General features: G+C 42.2%; 1 protein-coding gene across 2 annotated transcripts in view; it reads right to left on the bottom strand.

The window, feature by feature from the left end:
- b3glcta (beta 3-glucosyltransferase a) overlaps window positions 1-25,673 on the bottom strand; it is a 133,483-nt gene extending 107,810 nt beyond the window's left edge. For both annotated transcript variants that reach the window (XM_014213563.2, XM_014213565.2), the window contains exon 1: window positions 25,442-25,673. In XM_014213563.2, the coding sequence (XP_014069038.2) occupies window positions 25,442-25,505 (64 nt within the window). In that variant the 5' untranslated portion in view covers window positions 25,506-25,673. The remainder of the gene's footprint in view (window positions 1-25,441) is intronic.
- Window positions 25,674-27,083: the final 1,410 nt, after the last annotated feature.

Genomic DNA, 27,083 nt, shown 5'->3' with positions numbered 1-27,083 from the left:
TATATATATATATATATATATATATATATATATATATATATTCTCGATCAATCTCTTTTCCACTTTTTTATTAAATATACCTTCCGGTAACCCGCCTCACTCAATGTGACACGGATCCGCTATTTTTTTTAGACCTTATAGCCAGAACCTCCATCAGAAGCTAGCCATCAGAGGCTAACCAGCTAATTAGCTACTAGCAATTTAGTCATTGTTAGCCACTGCTAGCGGCCTTTACCTTCTGCACAGGCACAAGACGTTTTTTTAGCCTGGATAATACCTGCCAGTCTCGGACTGTTTTTCTCCACTACAATGCCGGAATCCTGCCGTAAACCCTGGACCATTACTCCTGATCATCACAGCAAGCTAGCTGCCACCGAGTCACCCAGCCCCGAAGCCATCACTGAGCCAGGCCCCTCTCCCGGCCTATTCTGTGATCACCCGGCTACTCAGCCGATGCCTCCCGGACTCTACCCCCAACATGGCTAGAATCCACTACCCCACCAGATACTTGCCGTAAGCTCTGGACCTTTGCATCGGATCATCGCTGCTAGCTAGCTGCTACCGAGTGGCTATAGTGGCTAACGCCCATGCCCCGAAGCTAGCCGCGAGCCATGCGCTTCTCCCGGCTAGCAAACGAAATTACTACAACTACAATACCTCTTTTAACACCACGACTGGTCCGCAGACGTAATTTCATCTGCTGTGCCCTCAACCGGCCTTTGCCAGACGTCGGAGCAGACGCTTCTACTAACCCCGGCTTGCTAACTTTAAACGCCGTGTCTCCCGCGTGCTAGCGTTGTAACGACTACCCCGCAGCTTCCCTGTTCCATCTATTGCTGTTCACTGGACCCTATGATCACTTGGCTACATAGCTGATGCCTGCTGGACTGTTCATTTATCACGGTATTCCACTTTGTTTACCTTTGTTTATCTGTCGGCCCTAGCCCCGAACTCAGGCCCTGTGTGTAGTTAACCGACCCTCTCTGCCCATTCATCGCCATTTTACATGTTGTTGTTGACTTAGCTGATTAGCTGTTGTTGTCTTACCCGTTGTTGTCTTAGCTAGCTCTCCCAATCAACACCTGTGATTGCTTTATGCCTCGCTTTATGTCTCTCTCAAATGTCAATATACCTTGTATACTGTTGTTTAGGATAGTAATCATTGTTTTAGTTTACTGCGGAGCCCCTAGTCCCACTCTACATGCCTCAGATACCTACTTTGTCCCACCTCCCACACATGCGGTGACATCACCCAGTATAACCAGCGTGTCCAGAGATGCAACCTCTCTTATCATCACTCAGTGCCTGGGCTTACCTCCACTGTACTCTCACCCTACCATACCCCTGTCTGCACATTATGCCCTGAATCTATTCTACCACGCCCAGCAATCTGCTCCTTTTATTCTCTGTCCCCAACGCACTAGACGACCAGTTTTGATAGCCTTTAGCCGTACCCTCATCCTACTCCTCCTCGGGTGATGTGGAGGTTAACCCAGGCCCTGCGTGTCACCAGGCACTCTCATTTGTTGACTTCTGTAATTGAAAAAGCCTTGGTTTCATGCATGTTAACATCAGAAGCCTCCTCCCTAAGTTTGTTTTATTCACTGCTTTAGCACACTCAGCCAACCCTGATGTCCTTGCCGTGTCTGAATCCTGGCTTAGGAAGGCCACCAAAAATTCGGAGATTTCCATACCCAACTACAACATTTTCCGTAAAGATAGAACTGCCAAACGGGAGGAGTTGCAATCTACTGCAGAGATAGCTTGCAAAGTTCTGTCATACTTTCCAGCTCTATGCCCAAACAGTTCGACCTTCTAATTTTAAAAACGAATCTCTCCAGAAATAAGTCTCTCACTGTTGCCGCCTGTTATAGACCCCCCTCAGCGCCCAGCTGTGCCCTGGACACCATATATGAATTGATTGCCACTCATCTATCTTCAGAGTTCGTGCTGTTAGGTGACCTAAACTGGGATATGCTTAACACCCCAGCAGTCCTACAATCTAAGCTAGATGCCCTCAATCTCACACAAATTATCAAGGAACCCACCAGGTACAACCCTAAATCCGTAAACATGGGCACCCTCATAGATATTATTCTGACCAACTTGCCCTCCAAATACACCTCTGCTGTTTTCAATCAGGAACTCAGCAATCACTGCCTCATTGCCTGCGTCCGCTATGGGTCCGTGGTCAAACGACCACCCCTCATCACTGTCAAACGCTCCCTAAAACACTTCTGCGAGCAGGCCTATCTAATCGACCTGGCCCGGGTATTCTGGAAGGATATTGACCTCATCAGTCAAGGATGCCTGGTCGTTCTTCAAAAGTAATTTCCTCACAATCTTAAATAAGCATGCCCCTTTCAAAAAATGTAGAACAAAGAAAAGACATAGCCGTTGATCTACTCCAGACCTGACTGCCCTTGACCAACACAAAAACATCCTGTGGCGGACTGCAATAGCATCGAATAGTCCCCGCGATATGAAACTGTTCAGGGAAGTCAGGAACCAGTAGACATAGGCAGTTAGGAAAGCAAAGGCTAGCTTTTTCAAAAAGAAATTTGCATCCTGTAGCTCTAACTCCAAAAAGTTTTGGGACACTGTAACGTCCATGGAGAACAACAGCACCTCCTCCCAGCTGCCCACTGCACTGAGGCTAGGTAACACGGTCACCACCGATAATTCCATGATAATTGAACATTTCAATAAGCATTTCTCTACGGCTGGCTATGCTTTCCTCCTGGCTACCCCAACCCCGGCCAACAGCTCCGCACCCCCCGTAGCTACTTGCCCAAGCCCCCCAGCTTCTCCTTCACCCAAATCCAGATAGCAGATGTTCTGAAAGAGCTGCAAAATCTGGATCCCAACAAATCAGCCGGGCTAAACAATCTGGACCCTCTCTTTCTAAAATGATCCGCCGCCATTGTTGCAACCCCTATTACCAGTCTGTTCAACCTCTCTTTCGTATCGTCCAGGATCCCTAAAGATTGGAAAGCTGCAGCGGTCATACCCCTCTTCAAAGGGGGTGACACTCTAGACCCAAACTGTTATAGACCTATATCCATCCTGTCCTGCCTTTCTAAAGTCTTCGAAAGCCAAGTTAATAAACAGATCACTGACCATTTCGAATCCCACCTTACCTTCTCCGCTCTGCAATCCGGTTTCCGAGCTGGTCACGGGTGCACCTCAGCCACGCACCAAGGTACTAAACAATATCATAACTGCCATTGATAAAAGACAGTACTGTGCAGCCATCTTCATCGACCTGGCCAAGGCTTTCGACTCTGTCAATCACCGTATTCTTATCGGCAGACTCAATAGCCTTGGTTTCTCAAATGACTGCCTCGCCTGGTTCACCAACTACTTCGCAGACAGAGTTCAGTGTGTCAAATCGGAGAGCCTGTTGTCCGGACCTCTGGCAGTCTCTATGGGGGTACCACAGGGTTCAATTCTCAGGCCGACTCTTTTCTCTGTATATATTAACGATGTCGCCCTTGCTGCGGGTGATTCCCTGATTCAACTCTACGCAGACGTCACCATTCTGTAAACATCTGGCCCTTCTTTGGACAATGTGTTAACTTGTTATGGATAGGGGGCAGTATTTTCACAGACGGATAAAAAAAACGTACCCGATTTAATCTGATTATTACTCCTGCCCAGAAACTAGAATATGCATATAATTATTAGCTTTGGATAGAAAACACTCCAACGTTTCTAAAACTGTTTGAATGGTGTCTGTGAGTATAACAGAACTCATTTGGCAGGCCAAAACCTGAGAAGATTCCAAACAGGAAGCGCCCTCTCTGACTATTTCTTGGCCTTCTTGATCATCTCTATCCAAAACAGGGGATCTCTGCTGTAACGTGACATTTTCTAACGTTCCCATAGGCTCTCAGAAGGCGCCAGAACATTGAATGATGACTTTGCAGGCCATGGCTGAAAAACAGTAGCGCATTTGGATAGTGGTCGATCTGAGAACAATGAGACTGGGGCGCGTGCACGAGAAGACTCCATGTTTTTATTTTTTCGTCTTTGAACGAAAACAGGGTTTCCCGGTTGGAATATTATCGCTTTTTTACGAGAAAAATCGCATAAAAATTGATTTTAAACAGCGTTTGACATGCTTCGAAGTACGGTAATGGAATATTTTGAATTTTTTGGTCACGAAACGCGCCGGGCGCGTCACCCTTCTTTACCCTTCGGATAGTGTCTTGAACGCACGAACAAAACGCCGCTATTTGGATATAACTATGGATTATTTGGAACCAAACCAACATTTGTTATTGAAGTACAAGTACTGGGAGTGCATTCTGACGAAGAACAGCAAAGGTAATCAAATTTTTCTTATAGTAAATCGGAGTTTGGTGAGGGCCAAACTTGGTGGGTGTCAAAATAGCTAGCCCGTGATGCCGGGCTATCTACTCAGGATATTGCAAAATGTGCTTTCACCGAAAAGCTACTTTAAAATCGGACACCGCGATTGCATAAAGGAGTTCCGTATCTATAATTCTTAAAATAATTATGTTTTTTGTGAACGTTTATCGTGAGTATTTTAGTAAATTCACCAGAAGTGTTCGGTGGGAATGCTAGTTCTGAACGTCACATGCTAATGTAAAAAGCTGGTTTTTGATATAAATATGAACTTGATTGAACAAAACATGCATGTATTGTATAACATAATGTCCTAGGAGTGTCATCTGATGAAGATCATCCAAGGTTAGTGCTGCTTTTAGCTGTGGTTTGGGTTTATGTGACATTATATGCTAGCTTGAAAAATGGGTGTCTGATTATTTCTGGCTGGGTACTCTGCTGACATAATCTAATGTTTTGCTTTCGCTGTAAAGCCTTATTGAAATCGGACAGTGTGGTTAGATAAAGGAGAGTCTTGTCTTTAAAATGGTGTAAAATAGTCATATGTTTGAAAAATTGAAGTTTTCGGATTTTCGAGGACTTTGTATTTCGCGCCACGCCCATCATTGGATATTGGAGCAGGTGTTCCGCTAGCGGAACGTCTAGATGTAAGATTAACTAACCTCCAAACGAACTTCAATGCCATACAACACTCCTTCCGTGGCCTACAACTGCTCTTAAAACGCTAGTAAAACTAAATGCATGCTTTTCAACCGTTCGCTGCCCGCACCCGCCCGACTAGCATCACTACTCTGGTTGGTTCTGACCTAGAATATGTGGACAACTTCAAATACCTAGGTTTCTGGCTAGAATGTAAACTCTCCTTCCAGACTCATATTAAACATCTCCAATCCAAAAAAATCTAATCTAGAATCGGCTTTCTATTTCGCAACAAAGCCTCCTTCACTCACACTGCCAAACTAACCCTAGTAAAACTGACTATCAATCCTCGACTTCGGCGATGTCATCTACAAAATAGCTTCCAATACTCTACTCAGCAAACTGGATGCAGTCTATCACAGTGCCATCTGTTTTGTTACCAAAGCCCCTTATACCACCCACCACTGAGACCTGTATGCTCTAGTCAGCTGGCCCTCGCTACATATTCGTCGCCAGACCCACTAGCTCCAGGTCATCTATAAGTCTATGCTAGGTAAAGCTCAGCCTTACCTCTGCTCACTGGTCACGATAACAACCCCCACCTGTAGCACGCGCTCCAGCAGGTATATCTCACTGGTCATCCCCAAAGCCAACACCCCCTTTGGCCGCCTTTCCTTCCAGTTCTCTGCTGCCAGTGACTGGAACAAATTGCAAAAATTGCTGAAGCTGGAGACTTATATTTCCCTCACTAACATTAAACAAACATCCGCTATCTGAGCAGCTAACCGATCGCTGCAGCTGTACATAGTCCATCTGTAAATAGCCCACCCAATCTACCTACCTCATCCCCATATTGTTTTTATTTACTTTTCTGCTCTTTTGTTATTGACTGTACGCTTGTTTATTCCATGTGTAACTCTGTGTTGTTGATTGTGTCGCACTGCTTTGCTTTATCTTGGCCAGGTCGCAGTTGTAAATGAGAACTTGCTCTCAACTAGCCTACATGGTTAAATAAAGGTTACACTAAGAGCATAACATTTCTACACCCTCATTTTCTAATTCTAGTCAGACCAATACACAAACAGAGATTCAGTGAAAATAAAAATCTCATTGATTTATCAAGACCAGTCCCCATCTCCGAGACCGCACGGAGATGCTTGGGAATATGGTCACTACAGGGGACCATGTTGTGGGTGTTTCAGGGGAAGGGGGTATATCTGACCTCCACCATCTAGGGCCATGCTGAGAAAGCGGTTAGTTTTGCTAGATTCTTAATGTGTAGGAGCATGTGTATTGGAGTCACTTTTAATTCTTAATTGATCTACCGTTTCTATCATAGGTCACTGTAATCGATGGGGGATCAGGGCAATACCATTCTGCTCACCTGATGAATGTGCACATGGATCATATTCAAACTTTGAAGACTAAGATCGAGTCATTGAAGGCAGACCATCAGAAAGAGAACCATTATTTGAGGGCAGAGACACGGGCGACAGCTGATGCATTGGTTCAGAGTCAGGTGGCATTGGCGGAGAGTCGGGTGGAGAATGACGCGTTGAAGAGGGCAAGGAACGAGATGGAGTCACAGTCCATGCCAGGCACACCTGTGAGCTCTGGAACTCCACCTCCAACAGGAAGAGTCAACATACGTGGCGGATTCATCAGGTCGTCGGTTCACCCTGGCATTTCCATTCCTCTTCTGACAACAGTACTTGACCAACTGCTCACCAGGCACAGCAAGGGCCGTCCGGACCGTTATGCTGTTCTGCTATTCCAAGGATGTGTAACCGAAGAGAGATACCACAAGTGGGCACAGAATACCAATTGGGATGAATCCCGAGGCAAATGTGGCTTACCAGTGAACCTCTGGGTGTTCATCATTAATACTGTGTCTCAGAAGTTTCTGTCCATGACTGATGCAACACGAAAAAGCATTAAAGAAAGAGTTAATGAGTACTTGAGGTCACCGAGAAAGTCTGGACATGGCCTGCTCTCCCTTATGTAAGGAATTAGGCACTTTCCCATGTTTACTACAGTATGTACTAAAGGCTATGTTTACTTGTCAGACTGCACAGTAGCCTAATAAACAAATGCAGGTGGCTTCTGTCTTCAAAATGCTTCAAATGTTTTATTATCCAAATGTAAAAGCATATACTGTACAGTACTGTATTTCTTCATCAGCATCTTTATGCTTCGTTAAATAAAATAATGATAAAAATACTCTTTCATACACACACACAGTCATGTTGTACAGCACCATTATGGCTATTAGCAGGACGATATTTTGGCCGTTATGGGTGGCGCACAATTGGCCCAGAGTTTCTCTCCCTCTAAAAACAGAAATAAATGTTTTGGCCTTTACAAATATTATTTTGGCATTTATTCAGATTACAATCACCCTCTTTTTCTTTTAAACAAAATAACCTCCAAAATATTGTTATATATTATCAAGTTGATGACACAGTCATGTAGCCGGCACCTACATAAGCTGAGTGACTCACTCATTCATGGCTTTGGATCAAAATAAATAAGTACAAACATTCTTTCTGATAGTCTTTAATAAATACATGGTTTTATTATCCTGACCTGGACACCATGAACAGTATAATAGCCCATTATAATAGCCCATTCAAAGGCGAAATCCATTAACACCAAGATAATGGAATTCATTGCCCTTGACAATCAACCATTCTCTGTCGTGGATGATGTTGGCTTTCGCCAACTGGTCGAGCACCTCGAGCGCTATTTTTCAGATGTTGCCCTACTGGAGTTACACAGTATTGTTGAAACGCACATCTATGAGCTACTTGCTACTGCTATTAACTTCACAACGGACATTTGGACCAGCGATGTCAGCCCCATGAGCATGCCGAGTCTGACAGCACAGTGGGTCGACGAGGATTCCCTACTGAGGAAAGCCGTATTGCATGTTCAAGAATGTGCTGGTTCTCATACCGCTGCTGCCATTTCAATGGCATTTGAGACCATGTTTGAGACTTGGAAACATGAACACACTCCTAGCTCCATTCGAACAACTGACTCGAGAAATAGGCGAATCAACTGTGTCTGCAGCAGATGTGATACCCTCTGTCATGGCATTGAAACGTCTGGTCAACATAACTGCCGACACAGACCATTGGGTTAAAACTTGCAAAAGTACTCTACTAGAGGCTGTGAACAAGTGATTCGGTGGCATTCTCTCTGAGCCTCTTTACTGTGTCGCCACCATGCTCGATGCTAGGTACAAGGACCGCTACTTCGATGCAGACAAGAAACAGGGTTTACGTGAAATGTTACAGACACAGCTGGACAAGATGGAAACGGACACAGTGACAGTGCGCAACGAGGAAGAGAGGCCACGGACAGACCGAGCTGAAACTTCACTGCTTGACATGCATGATGAATTCCTGGTTGAGACTGAACAAATGAACAACGAAACAGCACAGCAAGTAAGTGAAAGAAATAGGTTTTATTATGTTTTATGTAAATGCCAACAAAATAACTTTTTGGTCTCTGTGTGCATTTCAACTATTTCACTGAACTAGAATGTTTAAAAGGCCGCTAAAATTATAAATAAAATCGGTATAGTTTTTTTTGGCAAGGAAAATATTGGATATCAATATTGGACAAAAATGTAATATCAGTGTATCCATAACTGACACCTACAGTATAGCTGAAACACACACAATCCTACAGTATGGCTAACAAACACACACCGCCCTGAAGTACGGCTGAAACATACTGACACCTACAGTATAGCTGAAACACACAGTCCTACAGAATGGCTGAAATACACACACACACACACCGCCCTGAAGTACGGCTGAAACATACTGACACCTACAGTATAGCTGTAACACACAGTCCTACAGAATGGCTGAAATACACACACACACACACACAGTCCTGAAGTAAGGCTGAAACACACTGACACCTACAATATAGCTGAAACACACAGTCCTACAGTACGGCTGAAATACACACACACACACACACACACACACACACAGTCCTGAAGTAAGGCTGAAACACACTGACACCTACAGTATAGCTGAAACACACAGTCTTACAGTATGGCTGATCTTGGCAATGAAGCCCTTTATCTACTTCCCCAGAGTCAGATGAACTTGTGGATACCATTTGTATGTCTCTGCGTGATGTTTAAAGGTAGTTGCTAACTAGCGTTAGCACAATTTCTAACTAGCATTAGCGCATAGACTGGAAGTCTATGGTAACTGCTAGCACGCTAGTCATTGCGCTAACGCTAGTTAGCATTGGCTCACGTAACTACCTCTAACTTCCTTTAAACTGGATGCAGAGACAAAAATGGTATCCGAGTTCATCCGACTAGGGCAATAGATACAGTAAAGGGTGTCATTGCCAAAATCCCAAAGTATCCCTTTAACCACTATGAAATTATCATAAATATGACGTGAACGGCCAAATTCTGAAATTACAAAATGGGCAAAATGTATTTACATTTAGATTTTTGTCATTTAGCAGATGCTCTTATCCAGAGCGACTTACAGTAGTGAATTCATACATTTCATGCATTTTTTGTACTGGCCCCCCATGGGAATCGAACCCACAACCCTGGTGTTGCAAACACCATGCTCTACCAACTGAGCCACAGGGAAGGCTGTGGCTATCTGAGCACCATTGCATATGATTGTTAAGAGGATCGCAAAAACATGAAAAAAAATAAGGGTTTTCACTTGCGTTTTTAATAGCACACAGAGAGGAGGCCAATTTCACTTCCAGCTTGTCTTGTTTCAGTTGATCGGCTTAGAGAGAAGGGGTGTTACAGTAGCATGTAAATTATTCCAAAGATAAACTACAAAAGTTGGGTGTGTGAAATCCCAGTCTTGTTGAATAGTTGAGAAATGGGAAGCGGTCTAAAATCCACTTAATGATGGATTAATCAGAGTAAGAAACACAAACAACCCAGCCCAGCTTCCTGCAGGAATACATCAAAGTTCACTCCCCATTCTGCTACATCTGTCGAAACTTGCCATCTTTTCATGGCAGTCCCTAGAGAAAGATGGGCAAAGACAGACAGAGGGGGGAAAGCCATTTGAATTGCACATGCTCGGCGTGCACTGCCTGCATGATGCCACTAGTGCTACTGATAAGCACCTCACTACACACCCTGCAGTAAAATGAGGTTAGCCTTGTTGTTTTCAACAATGTCTCCACTCTCTAACTCACAATGAGAGAGACAGCTCAGTACTCACTTTGATATTTTAGCAATGAACATGGTCTAAGAGAGGGAAACTATGTTTGAAAGCTTTTCAAGTGTCACCGCATTTCATGCATGCGTGACCTCCTGTGCCTCAAAGCCATTTCCTCTGACTGGTCGTGATGACAACATTTGTTCAGCTGGTTGCCCTTTTATTTCTCAGTGCAACAGCAAACCTTTTAAGAATGCCACCTTATTAGAACTGTTTTCACCTTCAATCCACAGTGAGAGGACTAGGAATATTTTCAATACCCATGAAAAATGCAGTGTTAGTGTTAAGGTCAGGGGAAAACCAACAAGGTAAGACCTATTTCATGAAAATGTATTGATTTTGTGAGAACGTCATATCTATCATGGTTGGTGGCACACACAAACTCGCACGCAAAAGTAAAAATATAGAATGAATCATGCTGCTGAACAAGAAGATAAGCATGAACTACACTGGGTTCTATACTAGGATGAGGGAAAGAGCTTTATGTTAAAACACTGACTATCACCAGGGGTTAGAAGTACGCTTGGGGTCATTGTCCATTTGGAAGACCCATTTGCGACCAAGCTTTAACTTCCTGACTGATGTCTTGAGATGTTGCTTCAATATATCCACATACTTTTCCTGCCTCATGATGCCATCTATTTTGTGAAGTGCACCAGTCCCTCTTGCAGCAAAGCACCCCCACAACATGATGCTGCCACCCCCGTGCTTCACAGTTGGGATGGTGTTCTTTGCCTTGCAAGCTTCCCCCTTTTTCCTCCAAACAAAACGATGGTCATTATGGCCAAACACTAATATTTTTTTTTCAACAGACCAGAGGACATTTCTTCAAAAAGTACGATCTTTGTCCCCATGTGCAGTTGCAAATCGTAGTCTGGCTTTTTTATGGCAGTTTTGGAGCAGTGGCTTCTTCCTTGCTGAGTGGCCTTTTAGGTTATGTCGATATAGGACTCGTTTTACTGTGGATATAGATACTTTTGTACCAGTTTCCTCCAGCATCTTCACAAGGTCCTTTGCTGTTGTTCTGGGATTGATTTGTACTTTTCGCACCAAAGTACATCCATCTCTAGGAGACAGAACGCGTCTCCTTCCTGAGGGGTATGACGGCTGTGTGGTCCCATGGTGTTTATACTTGCGTACTATTGTTTGTACAGATGAACGTGGTACCTTCAGGCATTTGGATATTGCTCCGAAGGACGAACCAGACTTGTGGAGGTCTACAATTTTTTTTCTGAGGTCTTGGCTGATTTCTTTTGATTTTCCCATGATGTCAAGCAAAAAGGCACTGAGTTTGAAGGTAGGCCTTGAAATACATCCACAGGTACACCTCCAATTGACTCAAATGATGTCAATTAGCCTATCAGAAGCTTCTAAAGCCATGACATAATTTTCTGGAATTTTCCAAGCTGTTTAAAGGCACAGTCAACTTAGTGCATGTAAACTTCTGACCCACTGGAATTGTGATACAGTGAATTATAAGTGAAATAATCTGTTTGTAAACAATTGTTGGAAAAACTACTTGTGTCATGCACAAAGTAGATGTCCTAACCGACTTGCCAAAACTATAGTTTGTTTACAATAAATTTATGGAGTGGTTGAAAAACGAGTTTTAATGACTCTAACCTAAGTGTATGTAAACTTCCAACTTCAACTGTACATACACAGTGCATTTGGAAAGTAATCAAACCCCTTCACTTTTAACACATTGTTACGTTAACGCCTTATTCTAAAATTGCTTACGTTGTTTATTTTTCTCATCAATCTACACACAATAACCCATAATGATAAGCAAAAACAAGTACATTTTGTATTGCACATTTATAAATAAAAAAACAGAAATATCACATTTACACAAGTATTCAGACCCTTTACTAAGTACTTTGTTGAAGCACCTTTGGCAGCGATTACAGCCTTTAGTCTTCTTGGGTATGACGCTACAAGCTTGGCACACATGAATTTGGGGAGTTTCTCCAATTCTTCTCTGCAGATCCTCTCAAGCTCTGTCAGGTTGGATGGGGAGGGTCGCTGCACAGCTATTTTCAGGTCTCTCAAGAGATGTTCGATTGGGTTCAAGTCCGGGCTTTGGGTGGGCCACTTTGATGTTTTCATCAAAGATCTCTCTGTGCTTTGCTCAGTTCATCTTTCTCTCGATCCTGACTAGTCTCCCGTCCCTGCCGCTGAAAAACATCCCCACAGCATGATGCTGCCACCACCATGCTTCACCGTAGGGATGGTGCAAGGTTTCCTCCAGGCGTGACGCTTGGCATTCAGGCCAAAGAGTTCAATCTTGGTTTCATCAGACCAGAGAATCTTGTTTCTCATGATCTGAGAGTCCTTTAGGTGCCTTATGGCAAACTCCAAGCGGACTGTCATGTTCCTTTTACTGAGCAGAGGCTTCCGTCTGTCCACTCTACCATAAAGGCCTGATTGGTGGAGTGCTGCAGAGATGGTTGTTCTTCTGAAAGGCTCTGTCAGAGTGACCATAGGGTTCTTGGTCACCTCCCTGACCAAGGCCCTTCTCCCCTGATTGCTCAGTTTTGGCTGGGCGACCAGCTCTAGGAAGAGTCTTGGTGGTTCCAAACTTCTTCCATTTAAGAATGAAGGAGGCCACTGTGTTCTTGGGGACCTTCAATGCAGTAGACATTTTTTTGGTATCCTTCCCCAGATCAGTGCCTCGACACAATCCTGTCTTGGAGCTCTACGGACAATTCCTTGGACCCCATGGCTTGGTTTTTGCTCTGACATGCACTGTCAACTGTGGGACCTTTAAGACAGGTGTGTGCCTTTCCAAATCATGTTCAATCAATTGAATTCAACACAGGTGGACTCCAATCAAGTTGTAGAAACATCTCAAGGATGATAAAAGGAAACAGGATGCGCCTGAGCTCAATTTCGAGTCTCATAACAAAGGGTTCGAATACTTATGTAAATAAGGTACTTCTGTTTTGCAGCTAATAAATTAGCAAACATTTATAAAAACCTGTTTTTGCTTTGTCATTATGGGGTATTGTGTGTAGTTTGAGGAGGGAAAACATTTATTTAATACATTTTAGAATAAGGCTGTAACGTTAACAAAATATAGAAAAAGTAAAGGGGTCTGAATACTTTCAGAATGCACTGTATATATAGTGTATATATATACAGTACCAGTCAAATATTTGGACAACCCTACTCATTAAAGGTTTTTATTTTTATTTTGACTAATTGTCTACATTGTAGAATAACAGTGAAGACATTAAAAACTGGTCTCTGTTCTAATGAAATAACACATATGGAATCATGTAGTAACCAAAAAAGTGTTAAATCAAAATATATTTAATATTTAACATTCTTCAAAGTAGCCACCCTTTGCCTTCATGACAGATTTGCACACTCTTGGCATTCTCTCAACCAGCTTCATGAGGTAGTCACCTGGAATGCATTTCAATTAACACGTGTGCCTTGTTAAAAGTTAATTTGTGGAATTTCTTTCCTCCTTAATGCGTTTGAGCCAATCAATTGTTTTGTGACAAGGTAGGGGTGATATACATTAGATAGCCCTATTTGCTAAAAGACCAATGCACTAAGATTAGGTCTTAGTGCATTCTGTAAACATGTATACAATGACTGTACAAAACATTACGAACACTTGCTCTTTCCCTGACATAGACTGAACAGGTGAATCCAGGCAAAAGCTGTGATCCCTTATGATGTCACTTGTTAAATTCACTTCATAAATCAGTGTAGATGAAGGGGAGAAGACAAGTTAAATAATATTTTGTTACACTTTGAGACAAATGAGATGTGTGCCATTCTGAGGGTTAATCGGTAAGACTAAAGTTTTAAGTGTCTTTGAACGGGGAATGGTAGAAGGTGCCAGGTGCACCGGTTTGAGTGTCAAGAACTGCAACGCTGCTGGGTTTTTCACATTCAACCGTTTCCTGTGTGTATCAAGAATGGTCCACCACCCAAAGGACATCCAGCCAACTTGACACAACTGTGGAAAGCATTGGAGTCAACATTAAAGTCCATGTCCTGATGAATTGAGGCTGTAAATCCTCAGATTTAGCCTAGGCCTAGTTCAAAGTTAGATGCAGTGTGGACATAATGGGTTGTGTCACGCGAGAAGTCTCCCACTGCCGATCATAAATAATGCTGTAACACCAAAATATATGTTCTCTCGTCAGGTGCTGTGCCCGGGGCTATGAATCTAGGTCAGTGTCACTGGTAATTAATAGGAACACTCACACCAAGGCCAACTTTTAGTTTGTTTGACTCATGTTAAAAGTCATCAGACAAGATGCAGGATCTTGCAATAACCTTTCCCTCAAGAAGTTAAAGAACCTTGATTAAGAAAAATAAATCCTGTCAATAGTTAGGCTAATGAGCTGGGTTAGGTGACTTAAAGTTAAGATACCTCCATCTTCATTGAAGGCCTACCCTGTGATATTTACGACCATTTTTGACTATTTAAATGAGAATCGGAGAGAGAATTGAGAATCAGAGCTGCTTGAAGCGCAACTTTTACAGGGAAACTAAATTAAAGGAACAATATGTAATATTTTCTGGATATTTCAATTTAAGATATACCCATTTACTCGTAAAAAAATATAGTTTAATGCTCATAGATGCGGGAAGTTTTTGAGTAGGGGATACTGACCGAATGAATGAATGAATGAATCACCTTTATAATAAAGCATTGCATGCAGACTAACGATAAAATTCCTAATGTGATGAGTAGCTTAAGCAAAGGACAAGATTCAGTAACAGTATCAATGTAGCCTAAGTTAATTTAATAATGAGTGTTTGCAAAAAGCCTGTTGTGAAAGGTGCACACATTGCTTTGTACATCATAATTACACTGAACAAAAATATAAACGCAACATGCTGCAATTACAAAGATTTTACTGAGTTACAGTTTCTATAAGGAAATCAGTCAATTTAAATAAATTCAATAGACCCTAATCTATGGATTTCAAATGACTGGGAATACAGATATAGATCTATTAGTCACAGACACCTTACAAAAAAAAGTAGGGTCGTGGATCAGAAAATCAGTCAGTATCTGGTGTGACTACCATTTTCCTCATGCAGTACGACACATCTCCTTCACATAGAGTGAATCAGGCTGTTGATTGTGGCCTATGGAATGTTGTCCCACTCCTCATCAATGGCTGTGAGAAGTTACTGGATATTGGCAGGAACTGGGACAAATTGTCGTACACATCGATCCAGAGAGTCCCAAACATGCTCAATGGGTATCATGTCTGGTGAGTATGCAGGCCATGGAAGAACTGGGACATTTTCAGCCTTCCAGGATTGTGTACAGATCCTTGCGACATTATCATTACACATGAGGTGATTGCAGTGGATGAATGGAACGACAATGGGCCTCAGGATCTCGTCACAGTGTATCAGCCGAAGCAGCTGCGGACACTAGCAGCACCAGGATTCACCTTCTAGCGTACTACAGCTCTCTCTCAGCCGCAGCAGCTGCAGACACTAGCGGCACCAGGATTCACCTTCTAGCGTACTACAGCTCTCTCTCAGCCGCAGCAGCTGCAGACACTAGCGGCACCAGGATTCACCTTCTAGCGTACTACAGCTCTCTCTCAGCCGCAGCAGCTGCAGACACTAGCGGCACCAGGATTCCAATATTGGCTGGGCCAGAGAAATTTGTGGCCATGATTAAACATATTTTTCCGATGATTGACATTTTTTAAATTGCGATACGAATAGGCTGATGATGATCCACAAGACCAGTATCAGAAGAAGCCCATATTCGAATGGCATCTGTTAACGCTGATACATCCTAACAAAATACATCCTATGACCTCCCTGCGGCTGCTAATGTGCCTTGTTGGACCTTGTAAACTATCGAACGTAGACCCATAACTGATCCCAATGTTTTCCTAATCAAACATGCATTCAAAACACGGGTCTTTTGAGCGATTACTGAAATGGATGTTTGCCAGAAATTCAAGTTATTTATTTATTTGTTATTTTATTTAAAAAATAAAGTGCTTGACCATGTTTAAAGGCGGTGTTGGGAAAAGTTGATGCAATCAAAGTAACCAGGAGTGGTATGGTATGTATCTAAAGAGCAAAAGGAGCGTGCATTGGGGCTCGCAAAATTATCAACGCATGAAGTGGGCGGCTTTGATGTCCGGAACAGGGCACTGGTAAAAGGTGTTGTTATCGTTGGCGTTCCATTGGACATTGATAATCAATATCTTAGGCAACAAATTCCAGGAAAAGTTAAATGCACGTTGCTTGACCTGTATGGAGAATGGGAAAAAGGAGCAAAGTGTATCTGTATGATTGATGTTTGATGAGTATTTACCAACATATGTAAAGTTGGGATATATAAGATACAATGCAAGAAGTGTAAAAAGTTTGGCCATGTGTCAAGTGTTTGCAGATGTAAGTGTATGGAAGGAATATGTTATTGAAGAGTCTGTGAATGTAAAATGTTGCAACTGTGGTGGGGATCATATTTCCGAATTCCCTGAGTGCCCTGTTACATGGAACCCAAACCAGCTGCGCGCATGATTGTGCATCAATTGATTTTGCCCCCCCACACCAAACGCAATCACGACACACAGGTTAAAATATCAAAACAAACTGTAAACCAATTATATTAATTTGGGGACAGGTCGAAAAGCATTAAACATTTATGGCAATTTAGCTAGCTAGCTTGCACTTGCTAGCTAATTTGTCCCGGGATATAAACATCGAGTTATTTTACCTGAAATGCACAAGGTCCTCTACTTCGCCAATTAATCCACACATGAAACGGTCAACCGAATCGTTTCTAGTCATCACTCCTCCTTCCAGGCTTTTTCTTCTCTTGACTTTATATTGCGATTGGCAACTTTCATACTGACCTCGTTCGTCTTTCAGTCACCCACGTGGGTATAACCAATGAGGAGATGGCACGTGGGTACCTACTTCTATAAACCAATGAGGCGATGGGAGAGGCAGGACTTGCAGCGCGATCTGTAGCCACAACTGAACTGAACTATTCTATTGTTGGCGCGTGCGAGCAGTGTGGGTGCAATAATTGAATATATATATAGATTTCTACATTTATTATGCAACGCTCGCACACACGATGCAAGCGATGTAGTCAGCCTGTTAGGGTGAAAGAGGTTGAAGTGTCAAGGGTCAGGGCTGTACAGCAAATCTCCTATATGGAGGTGGTGAAGAGAGTTTAAGGGGCAAGAGGCTACAGTTCTGAAGATATGGCGGTGGATGCACCGCAACCAGTTGCAAATGGTCTACGTCAATCAAGAGATCTGGATACACTTATTGTGAAGAAGGTGGATTTTGTAGCATTTATAGCCACAGTTATTAATTGTACTCCAAGAAGTCCAAGAAGCTGGACATCATTATATTTGCAGGGACCTGATTAAAATAGAAAAGCAGGCTGATTTAGTTTTATTTCGTTATTGATCATTTGTATGGAATTGTTTTTTTTTGTGTTTTTACTCCGCATTTTTTCCTTTTCGGATCTTTATTATCCACCTGTACAGTACGTTGCGGAATGCACATATAATTGTTGTGAACGCCATTATACCAAAGAAGAAAAAGTGCATTTGTTGTACCTCGACCACGAAACACTTCAGTCTCTGCATGGTCAATGCAGCACATGCAACAATGTTGATGACAACCATACTGTTTTCACTTTGCTTCTTAATATAAATCCACTAGCGTTCTATAATTACACTACTAGTTTGTGTTTCTTATATCTGCAAACAACTAGTTTCTCCTTTCTTAGCAAGTTGGGCCTAAATCTTGTTAGCCGCTAATGTTAATCGCTAGCTAGGTAATAAATGTACTGCGTCAGAGCAAACATAATTAGCTATTCAACCTGATAATACCAGACCTAAATCTAGCCCAATGACCGCTCAAATATATCCAATAAAGAGTTTGAGTGATGAAAATTGGACAGAGGGTCTTAATCTCTGTGCAAGAAACACGGACGAACTTCAAAAAACAAATGTTAGGATATTTTCTGTCAATTGTGCAGTTATTATATGCCAGATATTTGCAAGATTGACTTGTCATTTCAATAGGCATAGGCTACTGACTAATTCAACTTTACTATGGTTTGCTGAGCTAGATGCAGGTATCCTATAGCCCCCTAATAGGCCAACATCTAATTTCAGGGAAATATCCAAAATGAAACTGACATTAAATGTGGAGAATGATACACTTGCAATAAAACTGTGAACATTATCACAATTGATACCTTACAATTTAATTAACTAAACATGACTATTAATAATTGCACAAGGCTACAACTAAAATCTACTGAAGCTATAGGCTATTTATTAAATCGGTTTGCCAGCTCCAGGTAGGCTACACAAGTGGCACAAATTGATTTTCAATGGCTGGCTGCGGCGATATCGTCACTTCAGGCTACAGTAGCCTAGAACTGCATATAAAGTAATAGCCTACTCGATGGCCAACAAATGCAACTGTATCATTCTCCACATTTAATGTCAGTTTCATTGTGGAATTTTTTCCCATAACAGAAGCACGCGAGAGTTCCATAACTTCCATTTAAAATGTCCACTTGCTCAGCGCTCGAGAACCAAGAATTGCGCATGCGGAAAACCCTTCCGTTTATATGGTTTTCAATAAGAAAAACCAACATTAAAATGCGGTTTACTTTGAGCTACCACAATTTACTTTATCTACACATTCTAGTGCGCCTAAAGTTGTTTTCCAGTTTTTAGCGCAGTTATATCAGTTCTACCGTGTTCATATGTTTTATGGCAAAAGGGTTGAAAATGGGTGTCTGCACACTGGCAATCTAAATAGCCTACCTACAACTGGTAAAAAGTTTTCACTACATGCACTGGTGCTGCACGGCTGGCTGCTGCAATTCTCTCTCGAACCAGTGCTCTCGACACACACAATTTTGTCCATATCACCCAGCCCTACATTATTGCATGTTAAATGTTTCTGATAAGTGATAGATGACAAACAAATAAATGAGCTACCACCTCCACTTGCCTAGCTAGAGATCAATTAACCAAATATACAGACAGGGATACAGTAAAAACAAAATCACATTGATTGATTATTAGACAAGTCACAAGCTTTTGGTCAGGAGTACGACATGATTGATTATCAGACAAGCTTTTGGTCAGGTGTAGGACAGGCTGCTTGTTATGCTACATAACATGGTAGAAAATGTTTCTGATCAGCTAATATATAAGCAAACTAGAGTAAAGATGATCATGAGCACTCACCTCAACTTAGCTAACATTTAACCAGCATAATTGTTACCAAATAGCCAAACGGAGATTCAGTGAATGCTAAAATCTGACATTGATTGATTTATCAATACGAGTCCCCCATGCTTGTCCCAAAGCAGTGCAATAGTGCTGTCCCAAACAAAACAGTGCTGAAATGATCATCTAGGTGACCACACATGACTATTGCTTTAAATTAGTATAACGGTAGAATATGACTTTGGGAGTTTCCTTTCAATCGAGTACAGCTTTAACTGAATGAACAAAGACGCAATGCAATATGGAATTTTATTAAATAGTTTGAGGAATGGCGTCGTGTCCGAGGGAAGATCGTCAAAGACAGATGATGTGATGGCAGGTAGCCCTATGCGGGTCTACTGGCATCGAAACCCCCAGCTGGGGGAAAGGAGTTCCAATGACAGACCTTAAGGTTATTATAGCTGGTGGTGGCTGTGGAGGTGGATGGTTGTCAAAAACTGTTGCTGAAAAACAGCAAGTGAGAGAACAAATATAAATACATCCCAAGATTTACAAATGATAGCCCCCACTGAGTGCAAACCAGATGGGAAGGCGTATCGCTGCAGAATACTGTGGTAGCCATGCTGGTTAAGTGTGCCTTGAATTCTAAATAAATCACAAACAGTGTCACCAGCAAAGCACCCCCACACCTCCTCCTCCATGCTTCACGGTGGGAACCACACATGCGGAGATCATCCGTTCACCTACTCTGCGTCTCACAATGACACGGTGGTTTGTACCAAAAATCTCAACTTTGGACTCATCAGACCAAATGACAGATTTACACTAGTCTAATGTCCATTGCGCTTGTTTCTTGGCCCAAGCACATCTCTTCTTCTTATTAGTGTCCTTTAGTAGTGGTTTCTTTGCAGCAATTTGACCATGAAGGCCTGATTCACACAGTCTCCTCTGAACAGTTGATGTTGAGATGTGTCTGTTACTTGAAGTCTTTGAAGCAATTTTCCGGATTGACTGACATTCGTGTCTTAAAGTAATGATGGATTGTCGTTTCTCTTTGATTATTTGAGCTGTTCTGGCCATAATATGGACTTGGTCCTTAACCAAATAGGGCTATATTCTGTATACCACCCTTACCTTGTCACAACACAACTGATTGGCTCAAACACACTAAGGAAAGCAATTCCACAAATTAACTTTTAAGGCAAACCTGTTAATAGAAATGCATTCCAGGTGACTACGTCATGAAGCTGGTTGAGAGAATGCCAAGAATGTGCAAAGCTGTCATCAAGGCAGAGGGTGGCTACTTTGGAAGAGTCTGAAATATTTTTTTATTTAACTAGGCAAGTCAGTCAAGTACAAATTCTTATTTTCAATGGTGGCCTAGGAACAGTGGGTTAACTGCCTTGTTCAGGGGCAGCACAACAGATTTGTACCTTGTCAGCTCGGGGATTCGATCTTGCAACCTTTCGGTTACTAGTCCAACGCTCTAACCACTAGGCTACACTGCCACCCCATATAAAATATACTTTGATTTGTTTAGCACTTTTTTGGTTACTATGTGTTATTTCATAGTTTTGATGTCTTCACTATTATTCCACAATGTAGAAAATAGTAAAAATAAAGAAAAACCCTGGAATGAGTAGATGTGTCTAAACTTTTGACTGGTACTGTACATTATAAGCAAGAATTTGATACATGCATGCCTTCACTTGCATTAGCCTACTTTATTACAATATTACATTATTTTCGTCATTCAATCGATCATAGCACAACTGTCTTATACTATCATACTCCAAAATCTCAGATGTTTATGTTTTTGTTGAGTCCTCTCTGAGTCTTTGCAAACAAACAATAGCACCAAAATATATTTAAGGTGAGTTTTCCCCTCTCTGCGCTTTTTCTAGGCCTAATGGCTGTTTCCTCGTCTCCTCACTTCACTGCATAGTTTTCCACACCATTTTAAATCAATATACTGCTCTGTTTTCTAGAAATCTGGCTTTTTTTTCAGACTCATTTCATTTCTGTGATGTTGGACCAGGGCTTGGGCTTCAGCACACCAGGCTTGGATTGGACCAGTCTCATATTTTCAGGCCCAATGAGAACTCTAATGGGGAGTTGAAGGGAATCAAGGGACTGTGATTCCAGTCGAGTTGTGCTTCCTTTTGCTGTGTCAATTATGGTTCTCTCATCTTGCTGATATCCCTAGCCCTTCTTGGTCAAATCTCCTCTCCACTTCTGATTGCAACAAATCCACCACTTCAAAGAACTCTCATCTCCATCTGAGTTCTCCTGCATTGTGTGCCACCACTTCAGTCTCCATTGTCTGGCGATAGCGGGCTGGGGTTCTGCTCACTCTGTGGGGCGCGTTGTCTGTGGGCATCTTGAGGCCGATTTGGATAGCACATGCCATCACCTTGGTCATAAATGCCTGTCATTGTTATAATTTTAATTTGGACATTGTTCAATTTGATTGATGTTACATGTCATATTAGCACATTAGTGTGTATGTCTTGCATGTGTTTTATCCTTGTGTTCTCTATGTGTGTCATTCATTTAATTAAAATAAATATAATACAAACCTTGGCTGTCATCTCCTCCACGACACGGTCATCTCTCAGTGCCCTTTTTATTGCAACAATACAAAATTATTACACCTCATCTGCAAGGGGTGCTAGCATTTTGCCATTTCACCACAGCAACCCTACTTCCCGTGGCTATGGGCTTGGGTGATATACGTTTTATACCGTATACCTTGGGTATTTCGAAATACCGACGGTATAATTTTCAATACCGTTTAAAAAAGATATTTTAATTGCTTTGGGGGGAGGAGGGGTTGGGGCCACCCACACCTCGCGGGAGTTGCGTGTTACGCCACAGCTTATAACTAACTATAAGTATCGTATAACGATAAGAAATCTAAGATGAATCAAATTAATTATATCCAGCTCAGGGCTCCAGCTATGCATTTGGTTTGCTAACTTGCTAGCTAAGTGGCTAGATGTCAAGATCAAGCTTATTGGTTACAACCGAGACATTCAATCCCCAAGATCCCTGTTGCCTAAATTGTTTTGTGTGTAAAAAAAAGTTATAATTATAGCGCCCGTGTGCACTTTCCGTAATACCGTAAACCCCGGTATGGTGCAGAAACTGGATGACGGTATGAAAATCTAGATACTGCACAACCCTAATGTTAATGCCTTATGATCCTAGCACAACTGTCTTATCCTATCATACTCCAAAATCTCAGATGTTTATGTTTTTGTTGAGTCCTCTGAGTCTTTGCAAGCAAACAATAGCACCAAAATATATTTAAACCTGGAATCCTTAATGGTGAAACTGCCACATCCGTTTGGGATATAAACAACAAAGAATGTATTACAAAAACGAACACAGTTTGTTTTCCCTCGGACATCATTGCTCACGCAATAGAACAGCAGAATATGTACTGCACTTTTTTTTTAACCACACTTCTCAACGCACCTCACCTCCATTTCATCCACAAAAAATAAACAATAACAAAGTTGCTGGGGCTGTACTTTTTTACTGATTAGTTCCCCTCTGTTTATTTCGCACTCAAACATCCACATGGACAACCACACACTATGTGGGCGTGGACAACGACATATACACCGAGCAACCCCCCCTTCCAATACAACTGTAGGATTCTCAAATCCAAACAAGGAGAGTTCTCAATCCCCAGGGGAAAAAAACAGAACCAATCAAAACTCAAGCCAATTTCTGTGTGAATAGTGCACCAACAAACTGACTCTTCACTGTGTACCACGTGAGTCCAGTTAGCCAGGCTATGCATCCATAGCTCCGTCTATGAAATTGAAAGTGGTTACATTTTCTCATCCCTCAGTTTTTTACTTAACTAAGTGGCAGGGTCAGGCTGATCGGGCTTTTGACACAGATCTGCTTGAACCACAGCAAGGCAATGATCTGCTCATACGTAGGTAGGAGCCGGAACAGCTCATAGGAGCAGGAACCATATCCTGTTTCTGTAGCGTGAGGCAGCTTGATGTACAAGTACACCCCCTGGACAGGATGCTAGTCTATCGTAGGACCTTACCCCGGCCAATCAATCTGCTGAGTGCCAAGCAGAGACGCATTGGGACCCATTTTTTACAGTCTTTGGTATGACTAGGCCAGGGATCGAACTCCCAATCTCAGGCAGGACAATAACCACAAGGAAGTGAGTTGGTTGCCCACACAATAGGTTAATCTACAAAACTGTGGTGTTACAGATACATTCTTGTAAAATCTACTCCGTTCACTTATGCCATTCAACAATTACATTAATGCTCATGAAGCTGTTAGTAACAACAGTACAGCGTGGACAATTGGTGAGATAATCTGTAACCACTATGGTGAATAAAGAATAGCAGACCTGGGTTAAAATCTTATTTGATTAAATGCCGACAAGAGCAGAAATTCAATTTTTTTCAGCTGAAAGACGCTGCCCATAGCTTAGCCTACACGTGATGTTGCACAAGAATTTAAGTCAATAAGTCATTGTTTTTAGTCAAAGTATGATATATTTGTGGTTGAAGTGGAAAATCTGTAGTGGAAACTTCTGATATTTTCCATGCCAATGCCGTGTGTTTCCCATGATATGACATGCTAATACTTTTCAGTCTATGTTTATTTTGAGGGCTGGGTTTTATTTGAATGTTACCACCCACCAGCATGGCATTGTTTATTAATCAGAAACACCAGCAAAGTTATTCCTCTTCACAAGTTGCAACTGAGCTAAGCAATATAATAGATCATCTTTAGCTGAGCCAAACAGCTTTTCACCATAGCCTACACTTGGCTGCCTGAGCCATGCAACAAATTAAAACATGTTTTAAAACCTCCACTTTTATACCAACAAATTATTACAATCCAATGGATAGCGTCAAGAACTATGCTTAATCTGTGTCCAGGAAACCTGCCCCTCAAAGTATTTAAAGATATCAAATAGTATTTGAACCCAGGTTTGCTGAATAACATTCTTATTTAACAAATATTATTTAGTCAGGTTCATGGATCTTGATCATATTGATACCTATGGGTCATACATGCTTATGACAAGTCTTACAATGCATAACCACATCATAATGCATTATTCCTGGCTGCAGTCTTTAGGTATTGCTAATCTGTTACCTGAACTTTTATTGGCAGAATAATAATGCAATAGGAGACCTAATTTACAGTTAGCCGCTGTGCTGCTGTAATAGCCTGGCGGCAATTACAGCAATTCGTCGCACATGCATGCATCACGTTTTGAGCTATTGGGCGGAGTAATCAATTAATACAATGTAGCTATTCAAACGTAACCGCACAGTTACAATTTTAAAAGTAATTTTCACAGAATGTAAGCTAACTTGCACACCATACACTAAGCACTCAGCAGCCAGCAAAACACTGGGGCGTATTCATTACAGAAACCGTTTACCGTAAGAACCAAACGGAAGCAAACAGAGCCAAAGCCAGAGTTTATATTGGACAAATTAATTGAGGTCCCTCCCCGTTTCGTTCCGTTGACTCCCGTTTAAGAAACGTTTTGCAACAGAATCGGCGTAAAGAATATGCCCCTGGTCAGGAAGTTTAGAATGTAGTCAATATACAGTAGCTAGCTTCCACAGCTTATATGTTCTCAGCTGTCGTAGTAAAAACATGCGTTTTTGCAATTCACAATGAACTAAAGAAACAATTTAACACCAGCAGTTGTTAACGAATGTGTAGCTTATCCATTTAGGAGTTTCTAAGTTCCTAACCTGATGCAAATATGTGCAATGTCCAGTCATTTGCTGACTAGCTACATGGCTAGCTAGCGTTAGCTCTTCCAAGATGTGCAACACGGTGTCTCCATAACAAGACATGGAGCCACCGTGCTTGCTCTACTCCCTGCTTAAAGCAGCCACTTGCCACATAAAGCAAGAGTAAAATGTGTATAACTCCAAATAGAACGGTAAGTCAAACAATACTTACCGAACGACAGAAAAATGAAATAAAAACCAACTGTGTGTCCGATATCTGGGTTGTCAGGGATCATCGTGTAAGACGGAGAGACGCTGAAGTGTGTGGAAGTAAGCTGTTGACAGCCTCCGGTGTGGCTTTGACAGTGTTTGTAATGGAATGCTTTACTTTACCCACAATCTTTCGGACTAAAGGGGACGCGATTGTTGTCATCTTCCCCGCCTCTGGTGTGGCTCAGGCTCGCGCTCTTGTGGCCAAATGCTGCACTGTTCATAGTCGTGCGGACTAGGCTACAATAACACAAGCACTTCGTATTTTTTGGTGGACACAATTGTATCTATTAAAACTTTAAAAGCAAAACAAAATGAAATGTAAAATGCTATCTTTATTTATATTAATATTTGACTAGATGATAGCCTGCACAAATAGCTTTGCAACATAGGCTAAGCATACACGCTTCATTAGGCCTATTTATTATAACATTCTATACAATAGATTTCGATAGCTACAGTCAACATGTCTACAATAACGGAGATTCAATCAATCTCTATGTCTGTAGGGGTAGTGCTGAAATATTTAGGCCTCAATCGGGGTTCCCTGGAAACATGACCCCATTTGCCCCATACAGTATTCGGGGGCATGGTGGGCACGGGCTAGCTCACACCAGCTCAAGACAGGCTAGCCTGTCACACCAGCCTGACACAGGCTAGCCCACACCGATCCTAAATCTGCCCAACATGGCTACCCTACGCCAGCCCAACACAGGCTAGCCCACACCGATCCTAAATCTGCCCAACATGGCTACCCTACGCCAGCCCAACGGAGGCTAGCCCACACCAATCCTAAATCTGCCCAAAATGGCTACCCTACGCCAGCCCAACGGAGGCTAGCCCACACCAATCCTAAATCTGCCCAACATGTCTACCCTACGCCAGCCCAACGGAGGCTAGCCCACACCAATCCTAAATCTGCCCAACATGGCTACCCTACGCCAGCCCAACGGAGGCTAGCCCACACCAATCCCAAATACGCCCAACACAAGCTAGCCTACACAAGCCCAACCCGGTATAGCCAACAACACAACCCCAACAAAGTCTAGTCCCCACCAAGCCCAACATGGGCTAGGCCACACCAATCCCACACCAGCCCAACAAGGGTCAGCCCCTAGCAAGGCCAACAGAGGCTAGTCCAAGCCCAGCTAGAGGCAGGGCTCATTTTAATATTTGGGGGCGTGGTTTACACACAGTTATTTTTGTGTGATCCCCACATTTTTATTTTATTTTACATTGCCAATGATGAAGTCTTTAAAAATACTTAAATAAGTGTATATACCATATGAGTATGTGAAATCATGTAATTTAATGTGTAGCCTCACACAACTCTGAAATATGGACTTTATCATAATGTTTTCTTTCTCCTTGCTTTTAATGTATGAGAGGTTAGCTGTAATGAGATTTCTTAATACTGTCGGAATGAGACTCATATCTAGCCTTTTGTAATTAGTTAATTGTTTATTGGAAGTTGTGTTTATGCCTAGTTCCCACCCCTCCCCAAACTAACAGAATGTATAAACAACTTGAGGAGATTTCTGCTGCGGTCTACATGCCTTTGAGTTGCGGTGCATTTCTCCCTACGATGCTGTTGTATCATTTGG

This window comes from Salmo salar, chromosome ssa09, assembly GCF_905237065.1.
Source record: "Salmo salar chromosome ssa09, Ssal_v3.1, whole genome shotgun sequence".
NCBI lineage: Eukaryota > Metazoa > Chordata > Actinopteri > Salmoniformes > Salmonidae > Salmo > Salmo salar.
The sequence above is the reverse complement of the archived record's forward strand: the minus strand, read 5'-3'. Positions and strand labels throughout refer to the sequence as shown.